Source organism: Pithys albifrons, chromosome 8, assembly GCF_047495875.1.
Source record: "Pithys albifrons albifrons isolate INPA30051 chromosome 8, PitAlb_v1, whole genome shotgun sequence".
NCBI lineage: Eukaryota > Metazoa > Chordata > Aves > Passeriformes > Thamnophilidae > Pithys > Pithys albifrons.
The window spans coordinates 34,965,698-34,983,773 of record NC_092465.1 but is presented as its reverse complement, the minus strand read 5'-3'; the positions used below and the strand labels follow the sequence as shown (position 1 = coordinate 34,983,773).

At 39.6% G+C, this 18,076-nt stretch overlaps 1 protein-coding gene across 8 annotated transcripts in view; it reads left to right on the top strand.

Annotated features, from left to right (window-relative positions):
- KANSL1L (KAT8 regulatory NSL complex subunit 1 like) overlaps positions 1 to 18,076 on the top strand; it is a 65,524-nt gene that overhangs the window by 27,104 nt on the left and 20,344 nt on the right. For all 8 annotated transcript variants that reach the window (XR_011698369.1, XM_071561733.1, XM_071561736.1 and 5 more), the window contains 2 exons: positions 2,224 to 2,345; positions 7,321 to 7,522. Coding sequence is in view for 7 of the 8 variants with exons in the window: in XM_071561733.1 (XP_071417834.1) it covers positions 2,224 to 2,345; positions 7,321 to 7,522 (324 nt within the window). In the remaining variant the exon portion in view is untranslated. The remainder of the gene's footprint in view (positions 1 to 2,223; positions 2,346 to 7,320; positions 7,523 to 18,076) is intronic.

Below are 18,076 nucleotides of genomic sequence, written 5' to 3'. Positions count from 1 at the left end.
TTTGTTGTGGTCAAAGGTTTCCAAGGTTAATTCCAGGGAATATGTTATAGACTCCAGGAGAGTTTTCTTCTGCTTGAAAGTACGTAAAGAACATACAGAATCACATTGCTGAAGGAGATACAGGAAATTTGTTTTCAGAATGAATTTATGCAGTTTTGTGTAAAGCAAACATGACAAAGCCACTGTGGGGCATTAACACATTGCTCTGCTGCTCCACGTGAATTCTAGTCATCCACATGTTTTGTCAATGGAGTAAAAGGAGCTTTAGGTATTAGTGCCTGTTCCTGAATCTCCGTGCCTTTGGTAGTCATATTTTGTTGTTCCTAAAATGCTTCCCCTGTTTGATAGCTCTTATCCACCACAACCAGGGATGAGGAAACAATGAAACAGGAAATTTGTATGCTCAGTGCTGGCAATTGCATAAGGTAAACCAAAGAGCATTTTTAGAAAGTGATGAATTGCCTCCTTCGATGATTGCTTGGAGAGTTGAACACACTTTTCAGTAAGACATTTGACAGTTAAAGCCACAGTGATGTGTTTCCTGGTCCCCAAGTAGCCACAAACTTGGTACAAGGGCTTTGATGATCTGTCAATTATTTGGAAGTAAAGGTGTTCTTCACTTAACATATCACAGATCACATCGGATTTTTTCCCTTTACACCACAAAAAACTTTGGGGTTTGGTTTTCTTTTTGACTAGCAGTTCTGTAAATCCACCTTAAATCTAAGGGTCTGAGTTCCTTCTTGTTCAGTGTTAGGAGCAGTGGTTCTGTAGGTTGAAGTATCTTCACAGATATTCCCAGAGTTCTTCAGTCTGATGTTAAGGTATTTCTTTGTTAAAAATAATTTTACTTGTGAACAAAAAAAAAAATCATATAAAATGGAAGTGACTGAGGCTGGCAGTTTTAATTAATATTGTTTTCAAGTCCTTTCCAGAGCTATGCAAGTTTTTAAAAACATGTATGTTTTTCCTTGTGTTTTGAAAGTGTGCCATTGTTTCTGTGCTTGTATATTCAGTGGAGACTTTGCTCCTTACAGTTTGAATTCTTTTAATGGCTTTAGATCAATGTGCTAAATATTTTACTGGTATCTTGTTTGCTTTATCCAGACCTTTTGTAACTGTCTTGCTATTTCTGTGCTTCAATATCCACCCCCAAGTATTTTATTCTGATGTGAAATTTTTACCTGACTGCATCATTTGAAAATGAACAGAATATATGTGAGTTGTAATAAAATGGAAAAAAAATGTTCTTTCTCTTTCTGCATAAATGTAACATTAAAATATGAGGAAAACTTACTGGGTAACCTTTAGCAATTCGTGTTTTAAACATTCTTAGTTCTGAGTGAAAATCAGACAAAGTAATGTGAAAGCTTTCAAAAAGGCATTTCAGATGCATTTCATTTCTGTTTAGTGTGCAGAACATAATTTCCTCTAAGAAAGCTACATTTATTGTCAGCCTTTAAGGTATAAGTTTTAAAACAAAAGCATAATTGTGAAATGTTCCCCGGAATCAGTCCACAATTCATTGCTTTACAATGAGTATCTCTTAGACTTAACAAATTGGCTGCATTTGTTTTGGGGCAGTTCTGAAAGTTCAGGTTTTGATGTGATGGTGATGGGGCTTCTTGTTGCTGTTTTGAGGATACCAGAATATTTTATCCATTCTCTCTGTGGTTAGAATAGTTCTCATGTAGTTACACTTCCTTTTGTAAAAACACCTTTGTCTAAGTACAGTGAACAATGAAGAGGATTCTTTTAAGAGGAAAAATACTTTGAATGAATAAAATGTAGTGAATAGACAGTTGGCCTTTTTTCTGCCCTGTTGAAATGCTTGTCAAGTGGCAAGTTACCAGCTCTGGCTGCAGCTGTTGTAATATCAGCTGTGAAGTGTTCTGATTTCCCTTTAAAAAAACCTTTGCTTTCAATAGTAAGATCACTAATGTGTTTTGCTGCTACTTACTCAAATGCATAAACAATGTCCTTGGCAGGTTGTTCAGGGTTTTGTTGGTGTTGTTTTAGTGGTTCTTCAGGTGTAGCTGAGCATAATTGTGAAAGAAAAGCCATGCAATCATTGATTATTCACAGGAAGAAACTAAATGTGTTTATTCCATGGTGTATGTGACTGGAATCCTGTGTAGGAAATCAACAAAACCGCAGGACCTTTGAGCTTTTGAGTCTGAATAAAAGTCTGACTGTCTTTTATTTTGCTTAATTTTTTTCAAGAGTGCGCAACTGAGTGAAATCATCAGCAGCCTAATTGCTCCACTCAATCTGTCTCCTACTTCTTCATCTCTTTCATCCAAGACCTGTACGCACAGACAGCTGGTCAATGGCATCTCCTTCAGGTAGGTGACAGCGTAGTAGCTTTTTTTTGAGAATGACTTTTGGTAAAATGATGTAGAGGGAATTAATAGTCATTACAGTATTAAATCAGGAAAAAGAGAGCTGCTTTCTGAAAGCTTCAAGAGAAGTCAAATCTTGTGTGTAAGGTTGATAGTAGCAGGTTTTTGTGCTGTTCTTGAAGACATCATAAAAGTATGCAGCCACTGTAAGTACATTTAAACACTGGGAAGATACATATGTCTATAAAGTTGTGAAGGAGTACTGTCCTAGTTCAACAGCCAGGACCAGCTTATCACCATGTGGGTGTGACCAAAGCTGTGTATTCTAAGCCCTCTATGTCATTTCTTATGAACTGTTAACAATGGGCCATTTGCAGCAGCTGCCCAGGGCAAAGCTGAGCCCTCAGGTTACAAGCTGGAAGGCTGTGAGACGGGAGCTGTGATAACTCCCTGCAGGGGAGGCATTAGCAGCTTCACACCCAGCCCAAGGGGTCATGTCTGCTAATGGGCCATCAACGATTTCAAAAATACCCCGTGACTCACAAAGTCAGATCATCCATTGTGGAACTCCCTGCCCTGGGGGTGGTACTGGGCATTCCCACCTGAACCTGAGGGTATATCATCTTGGGGTTTGGGACTTCTGGGACCACTCGTCAGATCCAAAGGAGGAGCAGAACCTCGACAGGACTGTGACCACTACTTGACCACACTGCGACCATCATCTGCACCAACAGGTTTTCCCCTTCCTTTTACTTTGGATTCAGGGGAACCACAGGGAGATCTCAGCACAGGGGCCAACAAATGGCATTCTGTTTGTGCCCCAGGGTGCTGGGTTATACCTCTGGGGTTTGTGTGTTAAAACCAATTTCTCTTTGTATCATTGTATTTATTGTAATATTTTTTACTAAATTGTGACTGCCTTGTAATTTCTTTTGTGTTGGGTTCATTTCTCCTGCTGGTTTACATTTAAACCAGCACAAGTACAGCAACACACTGCTTGTGAATGTTTGAGACTTAATGCCTTCTGTTGTTATGAGTGCAAATTTATTCCTGGAAAAGTGATAAACTAGGTTAGTAGAGTACATAAGGAATATCACCTGTGTCCCAGCATGGGTCAGTGACATTAATTTTAAGCTCATCAGTCTTCAATAAAAGGCCAAATTTATCTTTGCCACTTACATTTTGAGGAATTTGGAGATATTGTTTTCCATTTGAGTACTTTTGTTCTGAAAGGACACACTGCCCAGGATGACTGGCTTGAAATTAATATTGTAGAAGAATGTTTCTTAGTGCGGGTCCCTATTACGTAGTAATTCCATCTTTTACTCAAAGTAATTCCATCCTTTATTCAAAGATTTTAAGTACAGCAGGGGCTGTAATAAATATTAGTCTCAAAATAGCATTAAGGTGACTGACTACAGTTCTGTCTTAAAAAAGACTTGGGTATGTTGGATGTTTCTCCTGATACACCAGTAATGCAATTTTTGAGTATGGAGGGACTGCTGGTATTCACAGGTCTTAAGTAAGAGCAGATGGATGGGGACCTTCTTTAGCTGCCATCTGTTCCACAGCAGTTTTGTGACTCTGCCCTAAATTTAAGGATGAAAGGGTCCTGTTGTGTGGTATCCATGCTCCTGATGTATCAGTTGTTTACAGATAATGTGGAAGAAAATCAGAAGATTCTTCTGAGTTTTGTAGTAAAAATAGCCCTGAAATAGGAGTTCCTAATAGAGATTAATATGTGAAAGAAGAGCAATTTAGGCTGTGTTGATTCTGTTTCTTTTTCATGAGACATCTGAGGAACATTTTCCTTTTAAAAATGTTTCTAGAAGTGTATGAAGTTGACTTCTTAAAGAGAGACTCTAATGATATGACTTCAAGCCAATTCTCTTTTGATTTATTAGGCACTGTCCAAAATGAGTCTTCTTTCCATTTCATGAGTAACACAGTTGTTTGCTCATGGACCTCTCTCACTAAGGTTGATTGTTTTCTACTCATGACCTGTAAGAGCCCAAAGATCGTTAGTGTTGGGCTCACCAATTGTAGGGGTAAGAGGGGTTAGTTAATGAGGGTCAGAAGATGGTCAGGCACAGCAACATCAAAAGGCTTGATCAGAAGGCTTAGAGTTTAGAGCTTATAACTACTTTATTTTTAGTTACAGCTTCACTTTTTATCTCTTCTTGAATTCAACATGTCATCACACTATGGACTAGCCATGTCAGTTAAGCATACATGGAAACATTCTACTGGCTACAAAGCATCCCTCATTCCACAGGTGGCTTTTTTCCTCCTTAAGGGTGCACTCCTAACTGCTTTCCTTCAAAGATACACTCTGAACTGCTCTATAGCAATCTCTTTATCAATTGCCTCAGACATTAGGGGTTCCACAAACACACTGTCATCCCCACATGTTAGGGCTTGGAAGATTTTCTCAGTTCTGTAGTTTGTCCAGTTGGGTATTGGAAGGGGATCTTGAGAGCTTTCTAGATGTCCTCTTAAAAATCAGTTAAATAGTGATTTTAACTTTTCACTACTTATGAAGTGTTTAGAAATCTGCAAATAAATGCTGTTCATTAAAGATGATAAATAAGCATGATACAGGATTGTTATCATGAGAATCCTGCAGGGAAATTCACTGCCTACTATTCTGTGGCGGCTTTTTTGAGTGTGTTTCAGCTTTTTTGTGGTATTTTATTGTAGTAGCTTTGTGTTCAATTGAGATACTTACATGCTGCAGTTAACTTATTTCTTGGCTGCATCTTCCCTTGCTTTTTCTTGAGCTCACTCTGACTGTATTCAGTACTTTAAAAAGTAGAAACCAAAATCAAATGGAAAGTAAGAGGATTTGTTTGTTTTGAGAGGGGAAAAAACGGATGAAAGCAATATTTGCTTAAGTAAACTCTTGGTATTAGTTGTAGGCTGTTGATGTGAAAAACACAAGTCCATGTTTAAAGTAGGTCTAAATACGAAGTTCCTTGGAGTTGGTAATAATAGGGTTGCTTGCACTACAGTTTGTTACTTGGACTGTTGCCAGCAGAAGTGGAGATGCCTGTGCAGTGCCTGTCTGGTGTCCTGGTGTGCAGGTCTGTGTCTGGGAGTAAGGCCAACAACAGAAAGGCAAATCTATGAGCTTCGAAAGGAATGTTACCAGAAAATTAGTGACTTTCACGGTTGGCAATGCTCTTCTGTAGAATCACATTTTGAAAACCACTCAAACTAAGAACAAACTAAATGGGTAACTCAAACCTTGATTGGGAAGCCTGTTTATGCAAGTGGCAGAAAACCACACTGCTCTTTACTGGAGCTCCAGGCCACAGAGCTGATACCTCCGCTTTGAAAATGGCATTGCTGCAAGGCACAGGAGGGTATGTAGAGCAGTTGGCAGAGACAACAGAGAGACCTGGGCAGATCATAGAACCAAGGCAGGAATCAGAGAAGTTGAGGAGCCAGATTCAGGAGCTTTTTGATCTAATTTACCTGTCCAAGTTGTCTCTCTTGTAAGAGGGAGGTATGTCAAAGTCTAGAAGTTGGGCTTGGGACCGTCTGATTTCAAGGTGGATAGTTAAAAAATGTTTTTGAGAATCAGAGAAAGTATTTCAAGAAATCTTTTGCATGGACTGTAAACCCTGTATTTCTCAAGCTTTAAAAATGCAGTGTTAACATAAAGAATGTGATGCTTCAGTATTTTGGTCTTTTTTCTTGAGACTTACTGATATATTCTTTTAAATACTTTGTACCATCCCTCTGTTAATTAGCACATTTTTTTCATGAGTCTTTGTTGCTTATTGAATTGTTCTGATGTGTCAGAAGGACAGCTCAAATTCAAGCTCATAAAGCCTTGTTGCCACGTCACCACAGCATGGGATGGTGTTTAATCGCACTTCATAACTACATTTAATAAAAATGTACTGTTAGAAGAATACCATTTGTCAAAAAAGATTTGTAAGTGGCCTTGTAATAAATTCATTGTCGTGTTTTATTGTGTTGCAGCTCTACTAATACAACTGTGACTTGATGTAAGAGAAAATAATCATTTTTGCAGATAGATGACCTGTTATGAATCCAGGCCAAAATATCTGGTATACTTGCACTACTTGGGCAGTTTAGAGTTGCAATCCAGTTCTTCAGTATTGTAAAAATAAATGCACACTTGAGTGCTTTTTGCAGGAAGACTTCAACTTTGCAGGCTGATGTTGCCACAGCAACAAAATAAAATCTGGAATACCTATAACAGGGAAGTGCAATTTTCTCATTGAGTCATTCCCCCTCATTTGGGAGAGTGTTGGAATTCTTACCTTGTGTGACAAATGCCTGTTCTGGTGACCAGACAGGCTTTAGATTGATGAGAATGGTCTGAGGTTGTTCTACATATCCTTATAGGGGTTTCTACTGCTCTTGGCTCTGTCTTTGCACTTGACTTTGACTTTACAACCATAAGAGTGTAGAGTTCCTAATTTTGATACAAGTGCTTTACAATGAGTTGCAGCTTTTATGCTGAATAGTCACTGGTTTGTAAAGCTTTACTTAGGTTTCAGTTCTTGAGCAAAACTGAAACACTTGAAAGTATTAGGTCAGGACTGTAGATCTCCTTTATGTTAGCATGATTTCTGTCTTGAATGGAATGTCAGTTTGAAGGGAAATACTAATTTTAACTTAAAACTCATAGGTGTTAAAAATGTTAGAGAGTTCTTGAATTTGGAAAAAACAAACCCCATTATATGCTCAAGGGCTTCATTTTGACATTTGTTTCTGTGAGCAGAAGGGTGAACAAGAACAATAACTTCCTTTCCTGACCATAGAATTATTCAATGAGCAAAGCACATACACAGTTTCCTGAAACACTGTGCTAAAATATTTTATTGTTTATAAAATTTCTTAGAATTAGATAGCTAATGCTAATCAGTGTCTGGAATCTCTGTGCATGTGGAGCATATGTAACTTTTTATATTTCTTCCCCCCACTGACCATGAAATTGCAGAGCTTCAGACAACAGAGAGGTATCCTCTTCGAACAGCTGGTTGCTTGATCATCAGCACATCAAGAAAAGAAGAAGAGACAGGACAAGACTAAGATCTGTCTCTGTGACTAACGTGAGCACATCTGCCCGCACAAGGCCACTTCATAGTTTCCAGAAGAGAAAACTCTACAGAATGCACAGTACCTGTCACTGGAATCAGCAGGTAGGCCCTCTCCTCTCTCTGTAGGAGGGAAAACCAAATAGTCCAGCTGCTGGAGTCTGCATATGTCTTGTCTGGTATGCTGAAATAGTGCATGCTGTTCTGGTTATTCATTGGGTCCAGGAACCATTTAGTACGTGAGGCAGGAGTACTGGCTGTGTCAGCAGGAGTTCACAGCTAATGAGTTCAACATAAAAATTAAAGATTGCTCAGAGACCTCTTTATCAAATGAGTTTGTGTGGCTGTCTTTTAAGTGCTTGTCTAGAAGACAGCTCAAGAGCTTTCCTGGGAGGCCTGATGGCTGAGGAGACATGCTATAGAGTAAATCAGCTGCCTGCTTATTTTCAAAATATTCGTTATAGCTATGAGAGAGTTTACACAGCTGGCAGTACATTGTTTTCTAGGAAATTGAATTGCAATATCTTAATCTTGTTTCTGTTTTTGCTGTTTCTGATTAGTCACGTTGCCTTTTTCATGACACTTTAAAATGCTTTAAAACTCTTAAAATATTCTGCATTAAAGAGTAATTAAAATTTTAAAATGAAAAAAACACAGTGTTTGTTGTGCAGGGCAAGGCTCTCTATTTGCATCTGATATTAATAGCATATTTCTGCTAACAGTGCATAATAAGTTTAGCTGTGGTGCTTAAAGCAATGGTCTGATTTGGGAGCAGAGAGTATGAACTCACACTTTAGAGTAGTGCTAATCCCAAATGGTTTTAATTGCTTGGTTTTACTTTACCTTTTCAAAGTGTGCTATATTAAACGAAATCTCTGTGTCTGCTCAGTTGTTTAGGATTTACTAAGTATGCCAGGAGTCTGGGGAGAAATTTCCCCTGCAAGGATCTTCTGTGCTGATTTCAGCATCCTTTGCAAAATTGCAGAAGTGTCCTAGTTTTAGCAAGATATTTTATTGAAAAACTGTCTGGTTTCGTATTAGCTTGAGTACCCACCTTCCTGGCATCGGGGCTTAAAGACTTGGCAACTTGCCCTGGAGGGTTTGGTAAGGCAGCTGAGGGTGGAGTTGGCAGCTCTACCTCCTCCTAAATGCTTAGGCTTTTTGTCTTCCTTGACTTAACCAAGGAGACTGTGGCTGACTTGGAGTTTGTTGTTTACCATTCAGTCCCATCCATGTGCTGTTACAGAGATTGGAGGCATCATGCCCCAAGTGATGCTTCCAATACCACAAGTTCTTCTTGTAGCTGTAGAGATACATCCTTAGCAAGAGACTCCAGGACTTCCCCTTCCTTCTACTTAAGCATGAGGGGTTTTCACTTCAGATGCAGTTGCTAATAATAGGTTTTTCTGGAAGCCTGCAGCTTTCAGGCACAAGTATTTCGTATTTCTACAAGTACTGCCTATGTTTCTGTGTTTTGAGAACTGGGCCAGTGTTAGTGCAGATCAGAGAATAACAGTGGAGCCTTGTGATCAAAAACTTCATTTCTGCAGCCCCGCAGCAGGAGTTCAAGGCAGAGTTTACATTTTTACCTCCAGCTGAGCTGCTCTGCATGCTCAATAACTTTAATTTATAGACTAAAAAGTGTACTTGCAATTTACCTTTGATCGTAGACTGCAAGCAAAAGTATTTTCAGGTTACTAGTTAAGGCTTCAAATACTGGAGCTGGTGCAGCTGTGTGTCTACTCCATGCTCTTGACATCTCTAGTGCTGGGTTACGATACACCAATCCAGCTCCAGTGTCTCTGTACCAAAAGTGCAGAGATGTCCCAAAAACAGGGTGGTAAAAGACCCTGGAGAGGAATGCTGTTTATGCTTGCTGCAGCTCTCAGCTCAAAACCCTGTACTTAAACTCCTCTTTTGAATGTCCTTTTCATTGGGAAGTTAACCAAGGGGCACTGTGGAGAACTGCATCACAGGCTATAGATAGATTGTATTCCTGTTCCTAGAGAAAATAAGAGGTGATGGCAGCAATCAAACTGTCAGCTTCAGTCTTCATGATAGTGCCAAACTCATTTCACGTTTTCAAAATTAAGATAAAGTGGTGAACAAAGACCCTTACACAGTTCTAGTTAAAGACAGAGGATCAGAGATTCTGCTGGGGAAATAAGTGATAGTATTAGACTGGACATTTCCAGTGCATTCTGATAGTTAAATGTAAATGGATGTCAAGGCTTTGAGTTAAGAGCCATCAGTGTATTGTTTCATGCAACAAACCTTATTCTAACAGGACCTGTCACTTTCTTAGTTGTGCACTTCCTACCCTTGGTTACCCAGCTGTTGATGAGACTGCTCAGCCTCTATTGGAAGACCTCTGGCTATCAGCCCAGACTGACTGCTGGACGAGGCAGATGTCTAAGGGTAGACTGGGGAATGGCTTCTGGGATTGGTACCTAGTTTCCTTTGAAAATACATTTTATATTCTCAGTAGTAATCCAGCAAATTTCATCTGGTCTTTCATGGAAAAAAGGAGTTACTTCTTAGCAGCATGGAAAATAATTGGAATTTTACTGTAATTTTAGCGTGCCGTCTCTAACAAGTGCCTCTCATGTATTCCTCAAGTTTTAGACATTTATATAAATTCCTGATACTGCAATCTGTAGGCAAACACATTTCTTAAAGGTCACTGGCGTGAAAGCAAGCTGGAGCTATGGAAGGCTTGCTGCCACCTCCCTGCAGCAGGTGTGGAGTTAACAGAGACCAGACATGATTGTAGTGATGCACTTCTTCAGGATGATTTTTGAAAATGTTAAAGCTTGCAAGCAGGACAGCACAAAGGAGTGAGCTGCAGGTGTGGTCTAGTAAGGGAAGATGTGCTTGTGGGCAGGGGTTGGACGTTCCAGAGTGCTTCATTCAAAATGCTGGAGCTGCCCCTCATTTGCATTGTTATAGCTGGCAAGTCAAAACCTCTGGGTTATTGTCTTCTATAAAATGTGTATAATGTAGTTTTAACACACTAAGAAAGAAGGCCAAGAGTACCTAAACATTAAAACAGCGAAAGTCTGTAAGTAGTAGATCAGTGCCAGGACTGTGAGACACAAACACCAATTGAATCATTTCCCAGCATTTGTAGCACTGATAACTGTTCCCCCCACCCAAATTCTCCAAAGTTTAATACCTGGGGCTTTTGCAAATAGTTTTTCTACACTGAGGAAAACAGTAGCTCTGTCTCCAGCTATTTGTCCAAACTTGAAGGAACTGAATTATCTGTGAGATACTAAAAGTTCTATTAAGTTTGCTTAAAAGCAGACAAGTGTTGTACTAATTAGAAGCTCTCAGAGATGTCTCAGAGACTTAGCTGATATGCTTTGATGTTTACTTTTTCAGTACTTTATCTGTGTGGCTTGCTGCAGGATTTTTTTAGTAGGAAGAAATTTGTTGTGCTAATATATTTTGATGGTTTCTCATTTAACTTCCCAACAAATGACATTAGTTCAACTTTTAAAAGTCATGCTGCACTAAGAGATGTCATTGAGACTAAACAGTGTTTTAATCTATGAAAACATTATACAGCTCTAAATAAAGAGACAATAGAGCAATGGGATCTTAGTACTGGAATTTTGGTCCTGTCCATTTTTTTGCACAGTTGTAGGGCACGGTGGGGTTTTTTAATCTGAACATTCTCATTGTGTTTCCATCTCCACCTGCTGGAGGAAGACTTGGTTGTGTGGACTGAGGCACATGGAGAAAATGAGAATTCAAATTTGCCAAGGTGCCCACAGCCTGAAAGTTGGGAATTGAGTTTCAAAAGCTTACATTTTGTATACCACAAGAAAACAGCGTCTGCTTTTGTTTAGTGGTTTGGAAAGAAAAAAAATCATTGCTTCTCCAGAAGGCTCCAAAACAGACAGGAGAAAAGTATTTAAATCCTGGGGTATGGGTTTCTTATTTTAATCTAATGCTCATGCTGGTTCTCTGATTTTTGTGTCCAGCAGCATTCCCCGTGTATGCTTAGGGCCAATGAGATTTTCTGTAGATGCCCCTCAAAAAATACATACAGGTCTTGTTAATTTTCAGGTTTTAGAAAGAGTGTATATGTATATATGTATACACACACACTATTATGATTTGTATTCTATCCAGAGTGCAGAGCCTTTATCTACTTGCTAAATGCAATCTGATAGGGGTTTGTAGCTAGCAGGAGGGGAATTACACTGAATGGAGTCTGCTGGTTGTCATCTCTCTCCTTTGGTGTCCCTGGATACGAGTTGTACCACCTGCTTCATCTTAGTTTCCTGGCATTGCTGACTTCTGAAAAGCCATGAATACAGGGAATAATGTTATGTTGCCAAGTCTCCTGCAAAGTGGTTCAATGAAATTGGTATGGTGCTTCTGTGGATATGTCAGTCTTCCAGTCTGGTGAGGAGAATCCCTTGGTTTACCAAGTTTGTAAGTGAAAATATTAGTTGATAAAATAACTGCTTTAGCACTGGAAGCTGAAAAATAAGTTAAAAATCCATGAAACCAGAGTGGGAAAAGGAGTTCTATGCATTCAGCTGTTCTGAATGTGTGACAAGACTTTTATGTAGTGGGGAGGAGGGAGGAAGGAACACCTCTAGCTTTGTCATACTGCCAGTGGAACTAGATCTGTCCTTTGTGAGGTTTGTGGCAGGCTGGTCAGCCTGTGAATTTTTTTTTGAATGAAATACCTGTGTGCTTTCCACAGTCCTGTACCTTTAGCTTATTATGACAGTTCTGTAGTGTCTTACTGCTCACATCAGCTCATAATTTCTACATGGCATTTTTGAAAAGATATCCCTGTGGATAACTTCTTTCCTTCTTTTGGTTAAACTGATCAAAGATTAATCATTATCCTTGATTTTTCAATTGATTTGCTAGTTGAACTAAAGGTCTTTGTTTCAGGATGTAGAGGACAGCAAGCACTTTCTACAAAGCAAATGAAAGTCCATCTCCCACTGGTTTATAGCAGGATTAAAGAAGCTAAATTCCATGTATGTTTAGGAGAGGTGAGTGGTCTCTGAGAATGGCAGAACCTACCACTCCCTTTAGGAAATTGTCCAAAAAGCTGAATTTGAAACAAGTGGGATGCTGAGTAAGTTGTCATTAGTGTTTTATGAAAGCCTCTGCTCCCTTCATGTAAAAACTGGTTTCTGCCATAGGATCTGGCACTTTATCCTTATTGACAGCTTCAGAGAGGCCAGAGGTAAGTGAATTTGTTTACATTCCAGGGTAGCTTACTTCCATGTACCTGACTTGCTTGGGAAAGGTTGGTCCATCTGACATCTATAGAAACTTCATCTGAAAGGGAGAGTCTGTGGAGTGTGTGTGTCACCATCTGTTGTGCACCTTCCCATGCAGGGATGTCTTGGATGCTTTGCTCACCTTCTCTTCTATGTTGATAAGAGAGAAGGTCTTTCAGGCTTTCAGATTGACCTTTCACTGCCTGCATGTTGTGCATTGCCCAAAAACACTCCGCAGTGAAGTCCTGCACGTTTGTCTCATGGTTTAAGAGGTTTCCAGGAACTGCATGTTCTGCCCGAGGGACACAGCTCTGCTCAGATCAGGTTGGTGAGTGCAGAAGATGAAGGTTCTGAAGCAGTGGGCTGGCGTTTAAGGCAGTTGCTGAAGCAAAGAGGTAACATGGAGCTCTATTAATTTCAGCTGTAGACATCACAGGATTAAAAGTTTTTGTGTTTGATATTTAAAGAGTCATCACCCACCCACAGCTTTTAATATTGAGGGGGATAGCTCTTCTTTAATATTGCTGAAGAGTTCTGAGAGTGTGTTTGTAGGTAGAATAAAGGCATTTTCCTTGCCTTTTTGGGCAAGAAGAAGTAAATCAGGAGCAGGTGTGACAGATGTTCAGCAGGGTGTATTTGAGCAATTTTAATTAACTCACTGGATTCATACACATTAGCATAACTGAACTGTGTCTGCACTGTTACACTTAGGTGTGTTTCCAGAAATGATGGGAGTTCTAATGATCAGTAGCTGAAACCATAAAGTAAGTATTCACTTCAGAACTTTTAAAAGGGAGCACAAACCATCTTTCTTTTCAGTTATGGCACACTTCATAGACTCACACGTTTTTCTGGAGAAGGTTGGGTGGCCAGTAATGTTCAGCTTTCTGACCCCGCTATAACAGAGGGGTGAGCCAGTTGTGCTTTGCCTAGTGCATCGATTTATCACAAGCAAGTGCAAGAATTGTTTTGAACATCCAACTTATTTGCTTACTGTATTTTCTGCAACCCAGTAAAACAGCACTATGAGGGAAAAAATCCAAGTTTAGGATTCATAATACAATAGAAAATTAGATTCTGTTGGTTGATACCATTCCTTACAAAGTTTAAGCCAGAGCTGCTATTTTAGTTGAATATTCAAAGCTTGCACACTCCCAACTTCCTCTTAAATACAGTGTGTTTTCTTTAGTAGAATGAATTTGATTTAATATTATTTTTCATATCTGCTTGAATTCAGGAAGTATGAGGTTTTGTATTTCTCTAATGAAGAAAAATGTTTGAGGAGATGTACAAGGTATAGTAGAGCAGAGGAATAATTGGTAACTGCTCAGTAATCTCTTGCTTTCTGAAGAGTTGACATTGTGGTCAGGCTTGCTACAGGAGCCTGTCTTGTACAAGCTAGATGTCATGGTTTTCTTGAACCTCTTGTCATTGCTGTGCATGAATTAATGTATTTGTGGGCTTGTTTTTAGTTGGAGTTTGGTGAATTTTTGTTGTTATGTTAAAGAATCAGTAATTTACCACTGTAAAGGCTGCTGGGCTGTAGACTGTTCTACTCAGAATTGGAAGCAGGGAGAGTTTAGTTTCCAATAAGCAGTTCTTCAGTTTTGTTTCATTAAGGTTGAAGCACTTGAGTGACGTGCTTTAATTCCAGAGCAAAGGGCTTCTGAAATTTTTTCATCAAGAGTTATGTTTCCTGACAAACATCATGTTTTCACTAATTCAGCATTTTCCAGTGGAAAACTACTCCATCAGAAATTTAAACCAGATCCTATAGCTTGGAACACAGACACTTCCAGGTTTTTTACCTTTTTTTCTAGTAGCTTCACAGGCATTTAAATAAAATTGCGCTTGTTTCTGTATAAACCCTTATTTTCTTTTGGATAACAAACTGGCTTAATGAAAGATTTCATCACTTTGGTGTTGATGCCAGAGCATTTGAGGCACCAGCGCAAAAATTCAGCCATAAGGTTTTGCAGTTCCCACCACAGGCAAGTTGAAGAAAAGAATTTTGCATTTACCAAAACTGGTAAATGGATTTTAATACAATTTCAAAATAGATTGTGACTGTGGAGGTTGTTTGACCATCTGTGTATGTTTTTGAGCAAACTGAGCTTTAAGGTATAATCTTAATGTGCTTGGGACTAAGGTGAATTAAAGCAAGAAAAAGTAAGTCGGGACTATAGGACTGGATGTCAGAATGTGTTGGTCTTACCTATATATTTTCTAGGTAATTTTACTAATTGGTATTCAGGGGGTTCTTTTTAAACTATGAGAGATTTATTTACTGTAATGTGGATTCATTTCTGTAAAAAAGGACAAGCAGAAGTGGTGCAGCTGCAATTTAAGTAGTGGAGATTCAGGAAGCTACTTCATTTCTGAAACCCAAATATCAAGAGGCAATGTGCTTTTGTACATTTGTGAAAAGCAAGCCCGCAGTGCATCGAGGCAGAGCAACTCTCTAAAAGCTTTTTGAGCTTGAGTTTAATGGTCCATATAATAAGAAACATTAAACTCACTTTAGCATTTATCCCTCTAGTGTTTCCAAACATAGGTCCCAGTTCTGCCAACACTTTATGGATGTTTAACAGATGAAGAGTCCCATATGTCCGTCACAGGAGAATAACAGAATATTGATTTGAAGGAGTCCTGGACTAGAAAAGAATTCTTTCCAGGTTAAGTTGAAAGTACTTGTGTATACACTTGTGTATGGAGATCAAAGTGGATTTAGGTCTGTTAATGTTTTCTTGTGGGGAAAAAATAATTAAATACTAAGAACCCCCCACCATCACAGGGTCTTCCCTGCTTTGGCATCATAACATCCTTTCTTGATTTTAATAGTTTCTGAGATTCAGTACCAGTGTAGGGAAGTTGTTGATTGAGAAGAAGGGAAGAGATGGAAAGGGGAACTTTTTAGTGGAATATTTTCTAAGATAGTGTGGGTTTGTGAATACTGTTGCCACCTGGCAGAAGGACTGATTTCAATAAGTGGTGGAGGATTTTATGTGGTGAATATAATCACTGCATCACTAACACATGAGTGGAATTGCTAGAAAACAGCCTGGAATATTTCAGGCAGGAGGAAGCAGCTGAAGAGATTTCTTGGAGTCAGAAAGCAGAAGTAGTGAAAATACAAGATGTGTTCATTGATGGTCTTGCCTTTGATGGAGCTGCTAAATGTTTTCCTTCTATAAAAAGTCATAAGAAAATGTTATATTCATTCTTAGTTTTTTATAGTGGGACTCTTTTCCAGGAGATGATAAATATGACTATTTGCACAGTGATAGGCTGAGACCCTCGAAGTACCCACTTCTCTCCCTATTTGTAGGATCTGCAGCATTTGGCAAAGTATCAAAGACTTAAAAGTGTCAATGTCTTTGGGGTTACTACCACTAGTCTTCAGTAAGACAAAACTGCATAAGCAGCAGTGTTATTTCCCTGCAGGACTTCTGCAGCATATTCTGTAGCACAGACTCCACTGTTTGCTGCTTGCTTGTAGCACCAAAATCAATTCTTTCCTTCTGTCTGTCAGAGGTCAGCATATGACCTGAACTCTGATGCTTATTCCTGCCCCTTTTCACCTTTTGGCTCCGTCCTAATACCTCATACCTGCCAGTTCTGTGCCACCCATCGTTTTACCTTCCATACTTTAACAAGCCTTTAATAAGCAGCTAAATTAATCTTTCTTTGCAGTTTTCCTCTTTCTAGTAATTCTCCTTACTACCTATTAATCAATCCTCAGTGTATCCCTCTCCATATTTATTGCTGTGTATCTTCTTTTGTTTATGTTGCTTATCTGATGTTTAAATTACAACAAGTTAAAGCCTGTGCTCTCTTGCTTTGTGTAAGTACATGATGTGCTTAAAACGTTTAGTAAAGTTTATTGCATTAAAATGAATGGCTCAAACTGTCTAGAGATATTGATAGTAAGAATCTTCCTGAGGGTATGTCACGTGAAAGGGAGAAGAGACAGAAATGCAAAGATTTCTAGTCTCCTTTGTATTAATATAAAGCTATTGGCTATAAGTGTCTTTGGAACAATCAAAGCTTTATGAACCCAGCACTGCCTGTTGAGCACAGGACAGCCTGGAAAGATTTTCAACCTTCCTATGAAGACCACACTTCAGCCAGGGAGAACTTATTAACTACAAGCATCCCAGAACATCAAAGCTTTATATAACCCAGACAGGCCTGTCTGCGTCTCACCTGAAGAGCCAACATAGGACAGCAACTGCCTGGAAAGGTCTTTGATACTCAGTTTATGGGCCACACTTAACAGCAAGAACAGCTCCCGAAATGACTTTTATTACTACAAGTATATAACGATGACTATATGGGTTGCTTAGTTGGTGGTAACATTTAGCTGCAGGATTGTGTTTAATTGATGACAGAAAACCCCAAAAGAACCTGGCAAGAAAAATATTCTACAGACAACTCCAGCAGTACTACCCCTCCCATGACAAACTTAACTAACAGAGAATTACTAATTCGAAACACAACAGCTGAACACCACATTTAAACACACTCAGTAACCCAAAGCAAAAGCACAGGAAGAATAGAGCTGCTTCCCACTAACACGTATACAACTGGTGAGCTATAACAAATTATAATTAGTAAGGCATAGGAAAATAGAGTAAGAATTTGGTTGCTTACCCCTGCAATGTCTGATGGGGTGGAGGAGGGAGACAGATGGCTCATAGGTTGCTCTCCCAGAGGTGGTGGAAGTTTTCTCCCCAGATTTTGCTCATGCCCAAATCTCTTTTGTCTTAGTTTTGAGGGGAAGAACCAAAATGTTTACCCACAAATGGGGGAGGGGATTCCTCCACAATAATCATGTCAATCTTTATCAAATTTAAGAAAAGGAACTTTCATCAGAAAATGGATATAAGAAGGATAACTGTTCTTAACTTATATATATATATGTGTGTGTGTGTGTGTGTTTGTAGGCATAGATATAACTGTAAACAGACCAGAGCAAACTGCTTCCCCAACACAAAAAAACCCGAAACCAGCAGGTTTCCTCCTGGAGAAAAGTTATACTTATGGGCGGTGTCAGTGTCACAGCCCGGCTGGCTGCAGGGTGAGCTCCCAGTCCCTCTCCAGTGAGACAGACAAGCGGTGAGCTCTCAGATGAGTTCTGTCTCTCCCTCTGTGTCCCTTGTCCCGAACAAAGAAGGAAAGCTGGAAAACGGAGAACTGCAGCATGTCCCAGAAAGCAGCTGTGACCTCTCTCTCCCGGGTCGCTGCTGCAGCCAGGGCGGGCCGGTCACGACACTGCAGGCGGTGGTGGGACTGGAATGGAGACTGGGACCCCAATGCCGAAACCAGAAGCAACAGCAGTGGCAGGGGAAAATAACTGGCTTACTCCACGGTAGCAACAGGAACAGCAGCAACGTCCTCC